Source organism: Callospermophilus lateralis, chromosome 1 (genome assembly GCF_048772815.1).
Source record: "Callospermophilus lateralis isolate mCalLat2 chromosome 1, mCalLat2.hap1, whole genome shotgun sequence".
In the NCBI taxonomy this organism is placed as follows: Eukaryota; Metazoa; Chordata; class Mammalia; order Rodentia; family Sciuridae; genus Callospermophilus; species Callospermophilus lateralis.
The window spans coordinates 5775698-5787705 of record NC_135305.1 but is presented as its reverse complement, the minus strand read 5'-3'; the positions used below and the strand labels follow the sequence as shown (position 1 = coordinate 5787705).

The 12008-nt window shown below is 44.0% G+C and overlaps 1 protein-coding gene across 1 annotated transcript in view; it reads left to right on the top strand.

The window, feature by feature from the left end:
- Galntl5 (polypeptide N-acetylgalactosaminyltransferase like 5) overlaps positions 1-11288 on the top strand; it is a 77247-nt gene extending 65959 nt beyond the window's left edge. The window contains exons 7-10 of the mRNA XM_076842496.2: positions 3050-3299; positions 5623-5740; positions 8753-8902; positions 11133-11288. Of these exons, the coding sequence (XP_076698611.2) occupies positions 3050-3299; positions 5623-5740; positions 8753-8902; positions 11133-11288 (674 nt within the window). The remainder of the gene's footprint in view (positions 1-3049; positions 3300-5622; positions 5741-8752; positions 8903-11132) is intronic.
- Positions 11289-12008: the final 720 nt, after the last annotated feature.

Below are 12008 nucleotides of genomic sequence, written 5' to 3'. Positions count from 1 at the left end.
CCCTCCCTCTGTCAGCGGGTTCAAGCCTTAGACCCTCTGTTGGCTCTGAAAGTGGTCTGCTTCCAAATGTTATGATATTTCAAATGGAAGATATTCTTTTACAAAAGCCTGAATGCCAGTTTCCCTGGGTACAAATTCTGAGTCTTTTCGGTGTGGGCCACCCAGTGGGAAAACACCTGTACAGGGTTCAGGTTTCTGTCCTGGCACACGTGAAGGAAGAGAGGGATGGAGGGAGGTTTGCACTGAAGAGCTTGGGATTGCAGCGTGGCTCTCAGAGAGGCTAATGGGCTGGTTGCCTTGAAGGATCCTGAATGGCCGGAACGACCCATCTCTGGGTCCCCTTCCTATACACGCACACATGCACACACACACACTGTGCTCAGTCACTTTCTGGGAATGCCCTGAGGGGAACGTGACCTTGACTGAACCGCAGTAGACCCCAAAACTTGGGCAACATGGAGGTGTCCAATCTACGCGTCACAACAGGTTCTCCTGAAGGGTGATCTAAGCAGCACAGTCCCAGGGCCAATGAGAGAGGTTCCAGATCCAGGTAGGGGAACCACACATGGACCAGTGATCAGATGTGAGCCCCTCACACGCAGAAGGTCATCACAACACACTCAGTAGCCGTGGTTGGCCAAGGGCATCAGCCACCAACACTGCTGGGCAGCTGAGCCTTGCGAGATCTGAGCACCTCCCCAGAGGCGCCTCCTCCTCCAGCTTCCCGCCAAACCTGCATGATCACAGGGTGTTTGTAGAACATGAAACGAGAAAAGAAGATAGGTCCCTTTTAAGGACATTTTATCAGTCCACACTGTAATTGGATGTCCCTGCTCCCTAGCAGGAAATACCTTCTTGTTGAATGAAAGGCCCAAATAAAAGTAAATTTGATTCTCTTTTTTTTTTTAATTCTCTTTTTCTAAGTTGGACTGATCAGTGGAGATGTTCTCTTAACTACAAAGATAATACATACTCATTATCCAAAACTCAATACAAACCACCAACACAATGTAGTCCATTTGAGTGTCAAAGCCAGCTTTATACAGTCCTCACCCTTAATCCACATGACATTTCAAGACCCCCAGTGACTTGAATCGACATATAGTACTGAACCGTATGCATTCATAAGGACTGTGTTTCCAGAGTTCATCTGTCTTTCACTACCTTTGTGCTCTGAGGCTATCATTAAGTAAAATAAGGGTTCCTTGAACACAAGTTCTGTGACATCACAACTATCATCTGAGACCCAAGAAAGCTACTCAGTGACTAGCTTGCAGATGTCCTGCACAGCACGAATACACTGCACACAGGGATGATTTATGTGCTGGGTGGGCAGAAAGGGGTAGGTGAGATTTCTTCACCCTCCTGGGAGTAGTGTGCCACTGAGAACTTATGAATTGTTTATTTCTGCAATTTTCCAGTTAGTATTTTCACACTGAAGTTGACAACAGGTAACGAAAACACAAACTGAACCTCAGATCAGAGGGGAACACTGTCTGAAAGAGCAAACCCCCATTCCTCTCTGTCATCCTTACTCCAGCTTCTTTTTCTTCATACTGTTTATTGCTATCTATCCCTTTGGTGGGAGTCAGTTTGCTGGCCAGTTGCCCATAGATTACAGGATGGACACTGCATTTCAGAAATGCAGGTAGCTTACTCCACCAAGGAGAACGAGGAAGCTTTGTATGGATTTTGCAAAGTGAAGAAGAAGTAAGAAAAGGAATGTTATGATCAGATGGATTGTAATATACCTAAAGGAAAGATTATGTGGTTCCCCCCACCGCACACACACACATACACCACCACCCATGGGAACAGAGACTCTGGTTTGGAAGTAGCTGCGGGTAACTAGGAAATGCCAGTAACCACTTGCAATGTGTTCACACTTGGGTGAGTGCAAAGCCAGACAGCAGTGCTTCCTCAAACAAAGGAAGCAAGGGAATTTTACTCACCCTGGAGTGGCGCCCCAGGTGCCCCAGGTGTAAGCAGGGATTGCCACATGCACAGCGCACGGCAGATGGGATTGCCTCTGAGGTGGGGAATTGGGCATTATATTGAGGTTATAATGGGCAGAGTTCACTCTAGGTCACCTAGAAGGGAAGCCAGGCAGTTCTGTCTGGTTTAAGTTGGTCCCTGTGGCTTTCTCTGGAGGGCCTTATCTGCAGGACAACTGGAAGGACTGCTAGCAGTCAGCACCTCCTTCCCAAAAGCACAGTGTTGGGCCACAGCAGCTGACATTGCCCCTAGGCTTAACCCAGGTAGGAGAGGGAAGAACTTTCTATGGCTAGCAGGAGTAGTAGCTTCTACAGAGATGGTCTTCACCCAGAACAAGATTGTAAGAGAACTTGATGAAAAATTAATGTGGAAAGGAAAAGAGGGCTGTCCATAGGAAGAAAAACCTGGGGAAATACGTAGCTGAAATTGGAAGTCCCTCCTGCCTGGAATGTGTAGAATGTATTTCATGACACAGAGCTGGCTTCCGCGCGGCCACTCCCATGTTGTCTAAGCAGAACAGACTCTCATTAAAACTTGCACTCAGGCCTGTGATGTGGCTCAGAAGCAGAGTGCTGGCCTAGGAGGTATCAGGCTCCGGGTTCCATCCCCCGCACCACAATAAATAACACCACGGTGAGGCTCCAAGTTAAGACAAAACAAAACTTGACCTCAGAGTAAAAAGCTTTATGCACCTTTGCATCACAACCACCAATCCGAGGCCTGAGAAGGTATCATCTCAGTAAGAATTTGCTAAATTAAGTGGGTCAGTGAAGGCCAGACTAAAATGACTTTTAAAAATGGAAGCCCAGCTCAGTTCCACCTGCTTCTTTAGGGTTTTTCCCAAACCAGTCTTTAGCCCAGTTCGCCAACTTCCCCTGAACACCCACAGCACATGGTGTCCCACCTTTTTGGACATGATAAAGTACGTGTTTCCTGTTTCCTCCAGGGCAAACATGGGGGAATGTTCTGCAGGTCCTCTCTGCATCCTGTTTGGGTTTGGTTGTCCCCAGTCTTGCCTAGGTGGATTAGCGTCAGTCTGTTCTTGCCTTCCCAGGGGACGTTCTGGTGTTCTTGGATAGCCACTGCGAGGTCAACAGAGTCTGGCTGGAGCCCCTGCTGCAGGCCATCTCCAAGAACCCCAAGATGGTAGTGTGCCCTCTGATAGACGTCATTGACGAGATGACCTTTGAATATAAGGCCTCTCCTCTTGTAAGGGGCATTTTTGACTGGAACCTGCAATTTAAATGGGATAAAGTTTTCTCTTATGAGGTAGAAGGACCAGACGGACCAAGTAAACCAATCCGGTGAGATTTCTTATGGTTAAGGGGAAACGGCATGTGTATATTGGGATCTGAGAAAGAAACTTTCCAATATTCCCTAGATTTCTGGGACTTAATGAAGGTCTGCTTTGTTGCTTGTTTCTTAAACTCCTTAGTGCCAGGTTTTGGTAGATGTTAAGTTTCTACAATTGAAAATGTGAATCCCAGTTTGGAAAACCACCAGGGTTAGTAAGTATGCCTCTGATTCCTGACTCCCCTCTTTAGAACACGGGCTTTGTCTTCAGGAGCAACCTGGGTGCTGATCCAGGAACAAAAGGCCAAGTTAGCCCAGAGGAAAATACACACATAAAACATTATCCAAGTGTTTTCACATGTGATTTCATTGGCTGAGATGAGCCTGGTTTTCCTAGCTTGTTCACTGTGGAAAATATATTTTAAAATGGAAGAGCAGCTGAATTTGCTATTAATTCTCACTACGTTGTTTTGAATGCTGGGACTTCTGGCTGCATGTACGAGGTCAGTCCTGAAGAGCTTCCTTACTGATACCTTAGTGCCAGACTCATCCCTCGTCTCAAATCACATGAAAGTTCCAACTCTGTAGGCCAGCAAGTCCTTACCTGCACCTCTCTTCTAATTCAGTTACAGCAAGTCACCAAGCCTCTCCACATCGGATTCCTTTCCTGTAACATCTGGAGACTAATACTTCACGGGGTTATTAGGAGACGTAGGTGTGTATACAAAAGTTAGCTATGTTACATTGTCAGCTATGATGGCAACCTTGGTATCTCTCGGGCTCTCATCTCTGACTACAGGACACGGTATCCTTCTCTTGGACCACCCAGCGTCTTCCTGGCCTGGCTTTTCTGCTCTGCTTCTTGGGCACCATCCAGAACACCAGTCTTTTGATTTCTCCTTTATCCCCTCAGAATTTTCTTCCTTCTCATGTGTCCTGGATTTTCTGATCTATGCATTTGCTTATCTTGCCTCCACCACGGTGGCTGAGCCACTTTACTTCTGCCACAAGTTCTGCCCATCTCTGACACAGGACCAACACCATCCTCTGTTCCCTTTGTTCTTCCGAGTGACCTGACATATTCTGCCAAAAACTTAAAGATGTGCCCCAACCCCAACCCATGCTGATGCCTTCCCTGCTGCTCTGGAGAGCCTTATTCACTCATTTTCCCCCAGTGGCTAGAAAAAAATCTTGATTTCTTTCCTTAGTCCACCTACCTGCCAACCTGAACACCCTACCCTTGATGAGCAACCTTACCTCTGCCTTCAAAGATGAAACCAAGACTAAAAAAAAACTGAAAGGAGCCAGGTGCACTGGCACACATTTGTAATCCCAGCGACTTGGAAGGCTAACGCAAGAGGATGGCAACTTTGAAGCCAGCCTCAGCAATTTAACCAGGCCCTGTCTCCAGAGTGCTGCTGAGGATGTGGAGAAACTTGATGGGAATATAGGTTATGTAAAACAGTATGGTGATCCCTCAAAAATAGACCCCTCTACTGGCTATAGACCCAAAGGAAATCATATGGGTACACTGAAGAGACATCTGCACTATTCCCAACAGCCAAGAATCAATCTAAATGGCCATTGATAGATGGGTGGATAAAGAAAATGTGGTACAATGGAATATTATTCAGCCATAAAAAGGTGAAATACTCATTTGCAACCATGTGGATAGATCATCCAGAGGATATTGTACCAAGGGAAATGAGCTAGATGCAGAAAGACAAGCGCCATAGGATCTCACAGGGACCTAAAAAAACAGATCTCAAGGAAGTGAAGAGTCCAACAGTGAACCCCAGAAGCCAGGGAGGGAATGGGGAAGGCAGGAGAAGAGGGGGGTCAGCCAACAGGGCAGAGCCACAGTCAGGAGGAGTAAGTTTGGGGTTCTATTGCAGGGCAAGGCAGGGAACTGTAGTTCAGAATAATGTATAGCATGTTCCAGAATAGCTAGAAGAAAGAATTCTGAATGTCTCGCCATAAAGTCATGATACTGCTTGTGATAATGGACACACTCACTGCCCTGACCTGAACATTGCACAGTTTATACATGCAGAACACACCAGTGTGCCCCAAAACTGTGGACAGTTACTACAGCTCAACTACAAATGAAACACACACGAAGAATACGATGTTCACATAATTTGGTGAGAGCTAAGTAAATGTCATTGCCTACTTTTAAGTAACTGTAGTTTTAACTTAGTAATTTTACACACTTAGCTGGATGTTAAGATAATGTTAGTATTGATACAGTTGCTTCCTAGTTTCTAAGTTACACTAATATTCAATATAATTTTTAGGAAAACTCATGATTACTATCTTTTTTCTTCTTCCCAGGTCACCTGCCATGGCTGGAGGGCTTTTTGCTATAAATCGGCATTATTTTTACGAAATTGGACAGTATGACAAGGGCATGAATTTTTGGGGAGGAGAAAATGTGGAGATTTCACTAAGGGTAATTTGAACTTTTTTAAAAAAATAGTTACCTTTTTATAAGAGAGAGCAAATTTGACTTTTAGTCATGTAAACAATGTGGTAATTATGTTCAATTTTCCTCCCTGAACATCCAGGCCCCCTCCATTGTCACATGCAAACAACAATGAATGGGGCTCCTTGCAAAAACTGAAAACTTTCAATATTAAATTCTCTCCCTGTACGTTTTCTTATTCTGAATGGATTAGCACAGCAAGTTAATCTACTTTTAATCTGCAGGTTCTCTTTCCATTGTCTTGGTAGTTGTATTCTTTTTCCAATTCTTTTTCTGTTTAAGATTATATCTCATCCCCCTTTCCTTCGTTCTTTCGGCTGGTCATTTCATTTTTTTTTTTTTTTTTATTATTTCTTTCAAACACAGATTTCTTTCCTAAATCTTCAGGTCCCTCATTGTGCACCTAGGAATCTGTACAGCATTTTCTTTTCCTCCCAGCTTCTGCTTAGCGGAATCTCATGTTTGTTGTTTTCATTGCTCCTTCTCCAACCTCCTCTTGTGTTTCCTGCTGGTCCTGGCGGGATTTTATAACACCCAAACCTTTGGCACCTTTTATTCTGTTTGGACAACTATTCCTCATATTACTATATTGCTCTCTGAGAATACTGTAGAAGGAATTTCCTCCTTTCAGCACCTAATAATGTATAAGCTCATCCTGGGTCTCAGAATAAAACCATTTTTGTGAATGACACAAGCATATTTGAAAAGTAAGAGTATTCCACTCCCTGCAGGTAGAAAACGACAGCTGCTATACTATTCAAAGGTATTAATTATCCCTGTTCCAATACTTTCAACTACTCCATTCCCAATGGCCCTTCCATATCTTTTAAGCATGCTGGGTGGGGGGGGTCTCTTGTCAAAAACAAAATGTAAGTTAATAAATAGCTGTAGAACTCAACACTAGCAGCTGCCTCTGACCTTGTCTGTCCTGGGAATCATCTGTGCATTTGCACAAACATCTTCATCTCTCATTTGCTCTTCAGTCTAATTAGACAACATCCTGTGACATCATTCCAGGAACTGTCACTGGTCCCTGGTGGTTTGCTTTGGTCTTCCATCCAGTGGATGTCACAGCAGCATTGATCCCAGAGACCAGTCTTTTACAGAAGCCTTTTTGGATTTTAGAGCCAGGATCCAGGTCCCCTCCACTGCTCAGTGGCTCTCCATTTTCTTCACAGGAACTCCTGCTGCTGCTTGTGAGCAGGGGTCCTGAGGTTTCTTTCCTAAATCTTCAGACTTCCCATCCCAGGTGCCCTTTGAGACTTGGCTGGCATTCAGCCACTCTGCACCTGGAAAGTCATGCTGGTGGTCAGCACAGTGCACTCTCTCTTCATCTGGGTGAAAGAACCTCCACTCTGAGCCACCTGAACCTCCCATCTGAATCCCGGTCTCTAGGCCAGGCACTATGGAACAGTAACTAAAGGAACGGCAACTGCTGGCTGTACTGGGCGCTGGTTTCTGGGTCTGTGAGGTCTGATCATTGTTCTGGGAGTAGCAGGGGTTCAGGGCATGTTCTTGTCCTACTGAATGGATGGAACCAAACCACATGGAATAGCCAAGCTTCCCCATGAGCTACCTGGGCCTGCATTTCCCTGGCTGAAGCATGTCAAACAAAGGAGTCCAGCATCACTGTGTCAGGGAAATGGCCTGTCCAGAGGTGAGGGAGGGGAGTGAGTTGCTGATGTTTACTGAATGAGATTTCTGTCTGCCACTGTTTCTAGAATGAACAGCTAAATGGAAAGAGAAATAAGTAAACAAATAAAGCTGGCATTAGTAGAAAAATGCTGTATTGTGTATCAGTGGTTTTGCTGCGTAACAAATATCCCAAAGCACAGTGGCTTGAAACAACAATCAATTGCTTTTTCCCTCCTAGCTCATCTGCTAGAGTGGTTCTGGTATTAGCCAGATGGCTGGTTTCTGTTGGTGTTGCTTCCACTTTTTTGGCCACCTGGAGGCTCAGCCAGTGCTGGGTTGGCTGGGATGGCTGCGATTCTATGCTGGGAATTGGCTCAGGAGGTCTCTGTGGGCCCAGTGATTGGCATTTCTACCAAGTTTCCAAGTGATGCTGGTACTGGTGACCTGAGGACCACGTGAGAGCCATTAAATTCCAGTCAGCAGAATTGCCATGGCAGATACGCTGCCAGATGTACAAATAATGTGCACAAAATTTATATCAGAAGCCCATTCTTTGTCGTCTATTTTTTTAATAATGAAATTGGAAACCACCCAAATGCTCAAATAGTATGACTTTTCAAATAATTTTGCATAACATCAAATGAAAAAAGCCAGTTATCTTCATGTTGTGTGTGTTTGTTTCAGTACACGTCCTGGGTTATGTTTTTTGTTTGGTTTGGTGACAGTGTTTAAACCCAGGAGCACTTAACCACTAAGCCACACTCCAGCCTTTTCATTCTTTTCTTCCTATTTTAGTTTTGAGACAGAGCCTCAGTCTGTTGTCTAGCTCAGAATGTCAGGATGAGAAGTGAATTTTGTTTTCTTATGTGTGCTTTTAATATTCATTTTCAATGACTTTGTCTTACTTTCATGTAGTGAATCATTAAAAATAAATGTCATAGGTGGTAGATACAAAAAAGGATGGATTATTAACTTTTCAATCAGGACTGGCATTTCTCTTGTCTCTTGCTTGCATCTAATAATATTTAGGATGAGAAAGGAGGGCTGCTTGGCATCCAGAGTGCTGGCTCTTGGCCAGACTTCATAAATTTGAATACTGTCTGTGTCCCTTAACGGTGTTCCATGTTGTGCAAACTGCTTAACAATCCATATGTGCATTTCCTCACCTATAGAATGGGGATAATTAGAATATCTTCATTATAAGACTGTTGAAAGAATTAAGTGAAATAAGGAACAATAAATATTATGATTTATGTTTGTAAAACAACAACAACAAAAAACTTCAGTAGTGGCCTATTCCTAGCAAAAATACCTGAATATGGTTTTTGTTTTTCTTTCGTCTAGATCTGGATGTGTGGAGGCCAACTGTACATAATTCCCTGCTCTCGAGTTGGACATGTCGTTAGGAACCAGATAAAAAGAGATCCTGACTTGGAGAGAGCTGTGGTAGAGAACTACCTCCGAGTGGTGCACGTTTGGATGGATGAGCACAAGGTGAGGAGCACCTTCCACAGGGAGGACGCACCAGGGCCCAGGGCAGGGCTTCTTGAGAAGAAGCCTCCTGTTGCTCCCAGATCTGAATGTTCTTCTTTTCTGTTTTCCATAACTTAGCGGTGCCCCTTCAACACTCTTCCACCCATCTCCAGTCCCGTTCTCAGTTAATTCTATGCTGCTAGATTTGCACCTCATTTTAAAAAATTTTAATTTCTAGGGACACTAGAGATTTTCAGAAGTAAATCAACCAACATACATAAGAAATTCTTTTTTTTTTGAGAGAGAGAGAGAGAGAGAGAGAGAGAGAGAGAGAGAGAGAGAGAATTTTTTACTATTTATTTTCTAGTTTTTGGCGGACACAACATCTTTGTTGGTATGTGGTGTTGAGGATCAAACCCGGGCCGCATGCATGCCAGGCGAGCGTGTTACAGCTTGAGCCACATCCCCAGCCCCAACATACATAAGAAATTCTTGTTTTTCTCCTATATCTATTTTTCCGTGCAAAGAATTGCCCCACCCCTCACCCCAAAGCAAATAGCCTCTCCCTTCCTCCATCTCCAGGTGGAAGTTTTTAGATCTCCTTCCCCACTCCCGAATCCCTGAGTGCTGTAGTGCCACTGGTCGTGGGACCGTGTGAGAACCTCTTTTTCTGCCAATAAAGGTTTCTATATCCCAGCCATGCCCCTCCATTTGTGCATTTCCTGAAGGGATGAGTACCTCGCCAGGACCTTGGCGCCATGCTCAAACAAGGAAGGGCAGGAATCCCATGGCAACCTCATTCCCATCAAGTGGACAGAAACATGTAAGAGTCCTTATGTTTCTGTGATTCCAAGTTTTTAAATTATGAAAATAATAACACTCAATTTCTTTTGTAATTAGAGAAATATCAATGAAGACCTCAATAAGGTATTCTTGGACTTGGATTGGAAAAACTTAAAGTCTGACAGGACCAAGTGTTGGTCAGCTCTGAGAATTTCCCAGCCCTGCTGGTGTGGGAGCATTAATGCATGACTTCATGCATTTTAAATGCTAATGGATATGCCCAAACTGTCCTCAGTGGCTGTGCTGTCTTTTACATTGTCATCAAATATATATGGAAGTACCCGTCTCTCATACTGGTCCACATTAGACTGCATACTTTTTTTTTTTTTTTTTAAGAGAGAGTGAGAGAGAGAATTTTTTTAATATTTATTTTTTAGTTTTTTTGGCGGACACAACATCTTTGTTTGTGTGTGGTGCAGAGGATCAAACCCGGGCCGCACGCAGGCCAGGCAAGCGCACTACTGCTTGAGCCACATCCCAAGCCCGACTGCATACTTTTTTAATATGAGAGGTTAAAAAATGATGTTCCATCGTGTTAAATTGCATTCACTTAGTTATGAAAGATTCTGAGATTATTTTCACCCTGGGGAAATAAGCTGCAGACTATGATGGCCAGGACTCGACCATCATTGGGTGTGGTCAAGAAATGCAGAGGAGCATCCAACATGGTACACATGGCTCACCAACATGGGTGAGTGGGGCCCTCTCAACACTAGCTCCAGGCGTTAGCATAACAAATGAAAATGCAGCAGTTTTGCTTCCAAAGAGGCTTGGGTCTACTTAGGACGCATCCTTCAATATGGGACTGATGATGTCCATTAGGCCTTCACCCTAAAATACAAAACAGTGACCAGTTGTGATAATGAAGACCAATACAGACGTGCATTTGCTATGTGCCAGCCTCCTCTCCCAGGGGTTTTGCATGTATGAAGCTCTGAGTCCTCCCAACAACCTCACAGGGGTGCAAAAAACTCACCCAAGATCACAGGTAATTAATGGCAGAGTCAGGATTGGAACCCAGGCTGGCTCCCCACAGAGTCCATTCCACCTTAATAACCACCATCCCCATCCTGAAGAGAGACAGAAGTATCCATTGAGACCCAGAAGTGACAGGTTTTGTCCTGGAAGGAGAAAGGGGGCACTGCAGTGGGCAGCTGGGGATCTTTGGCTCCTGAGAAGTAGGCCCAGTTTCCTAAATCCTGAATCATGGCATATCCTGAGCCTCTGAGCTGGTGAGTCATCTAAGGTCCCATGCTGTATCTCTGCTTTGTTCCCTAGACAGAGGGAAGGTTGGTTGGTTTGCTTTGTTTAGTTCAGATGTGGAAAATATATGCTGCTCGATTTGATATGATCTGATTACCAAAGGTTTGTTTGGCTTAATGAAATTTTATTCTTTCTGTTTATTTAGGCACATTTTTTAAACCGGAGACCTGCTTTGAAATTTAAGTCCTATGGAAACGTTAGTGAACGTGTGAAATTAAGAAAACAATTGAAGTGCAAGTCATTCCAGTGGTATTTGGATACCATCTTCCCAGAGTTGGAGGTATCTGTGAACTTCTGGTGAAAGATAATCTAATCATTTCCCTTAACTAAGAATTAAAAAGATCCCTAGCCTTACCACATAGTGGCATTGGAGGACAAGTCTGGAAGCTCATGGAAAAAGGTGTAATAAGATTCACAGTCAGAATTGCTTCCATCAAGAGCCATTATTTATATCCCCTGCCCCCCCACCCCGCTTTTTTTGTACCAAGGATTGAACCCAGGGTGCTTAACCACTGAGCCATATTCCTACCACATTCCCCCCTTTTGTGGTTTATTTTGAGACAAAGGGTCTCTAAGTTGCTTAGGGCCTCACTAGGTTGCTGAGGCTAGCTTTGAACTTGCGATCAGCCTTCCGTGCTGCTGGGGTTATAGGTGTGTGCCACCATGCCCAGCTGTTTCCCCCCTTTAATGACAATTCCTTCATTGTAGTCTGGTATAGCTATACCGCCTGATTCACACTTCCTGCTTAGCACTGTTTTTGCTATTCTGGGTCTTTTATTTTTCCATATGAATTTCATGATTGCTTTCTCTATTTCTACAAGAAATGCCGTTGGGATTTTGATTGGCATTGCATTAAACCTATAGAGAACTTTTGGTAATATCGCCATTTTGATGATGTTAGTTCTACCTATCCATGAACAGGGTATATTTTTCCATCTTCTAAGATCTTCTTCTATTTCTCTCTTTAGGGTTCTGTAGTTTTCATTGTATAAGTCTTTCACCTCTTTTGTTAGGTTGATTC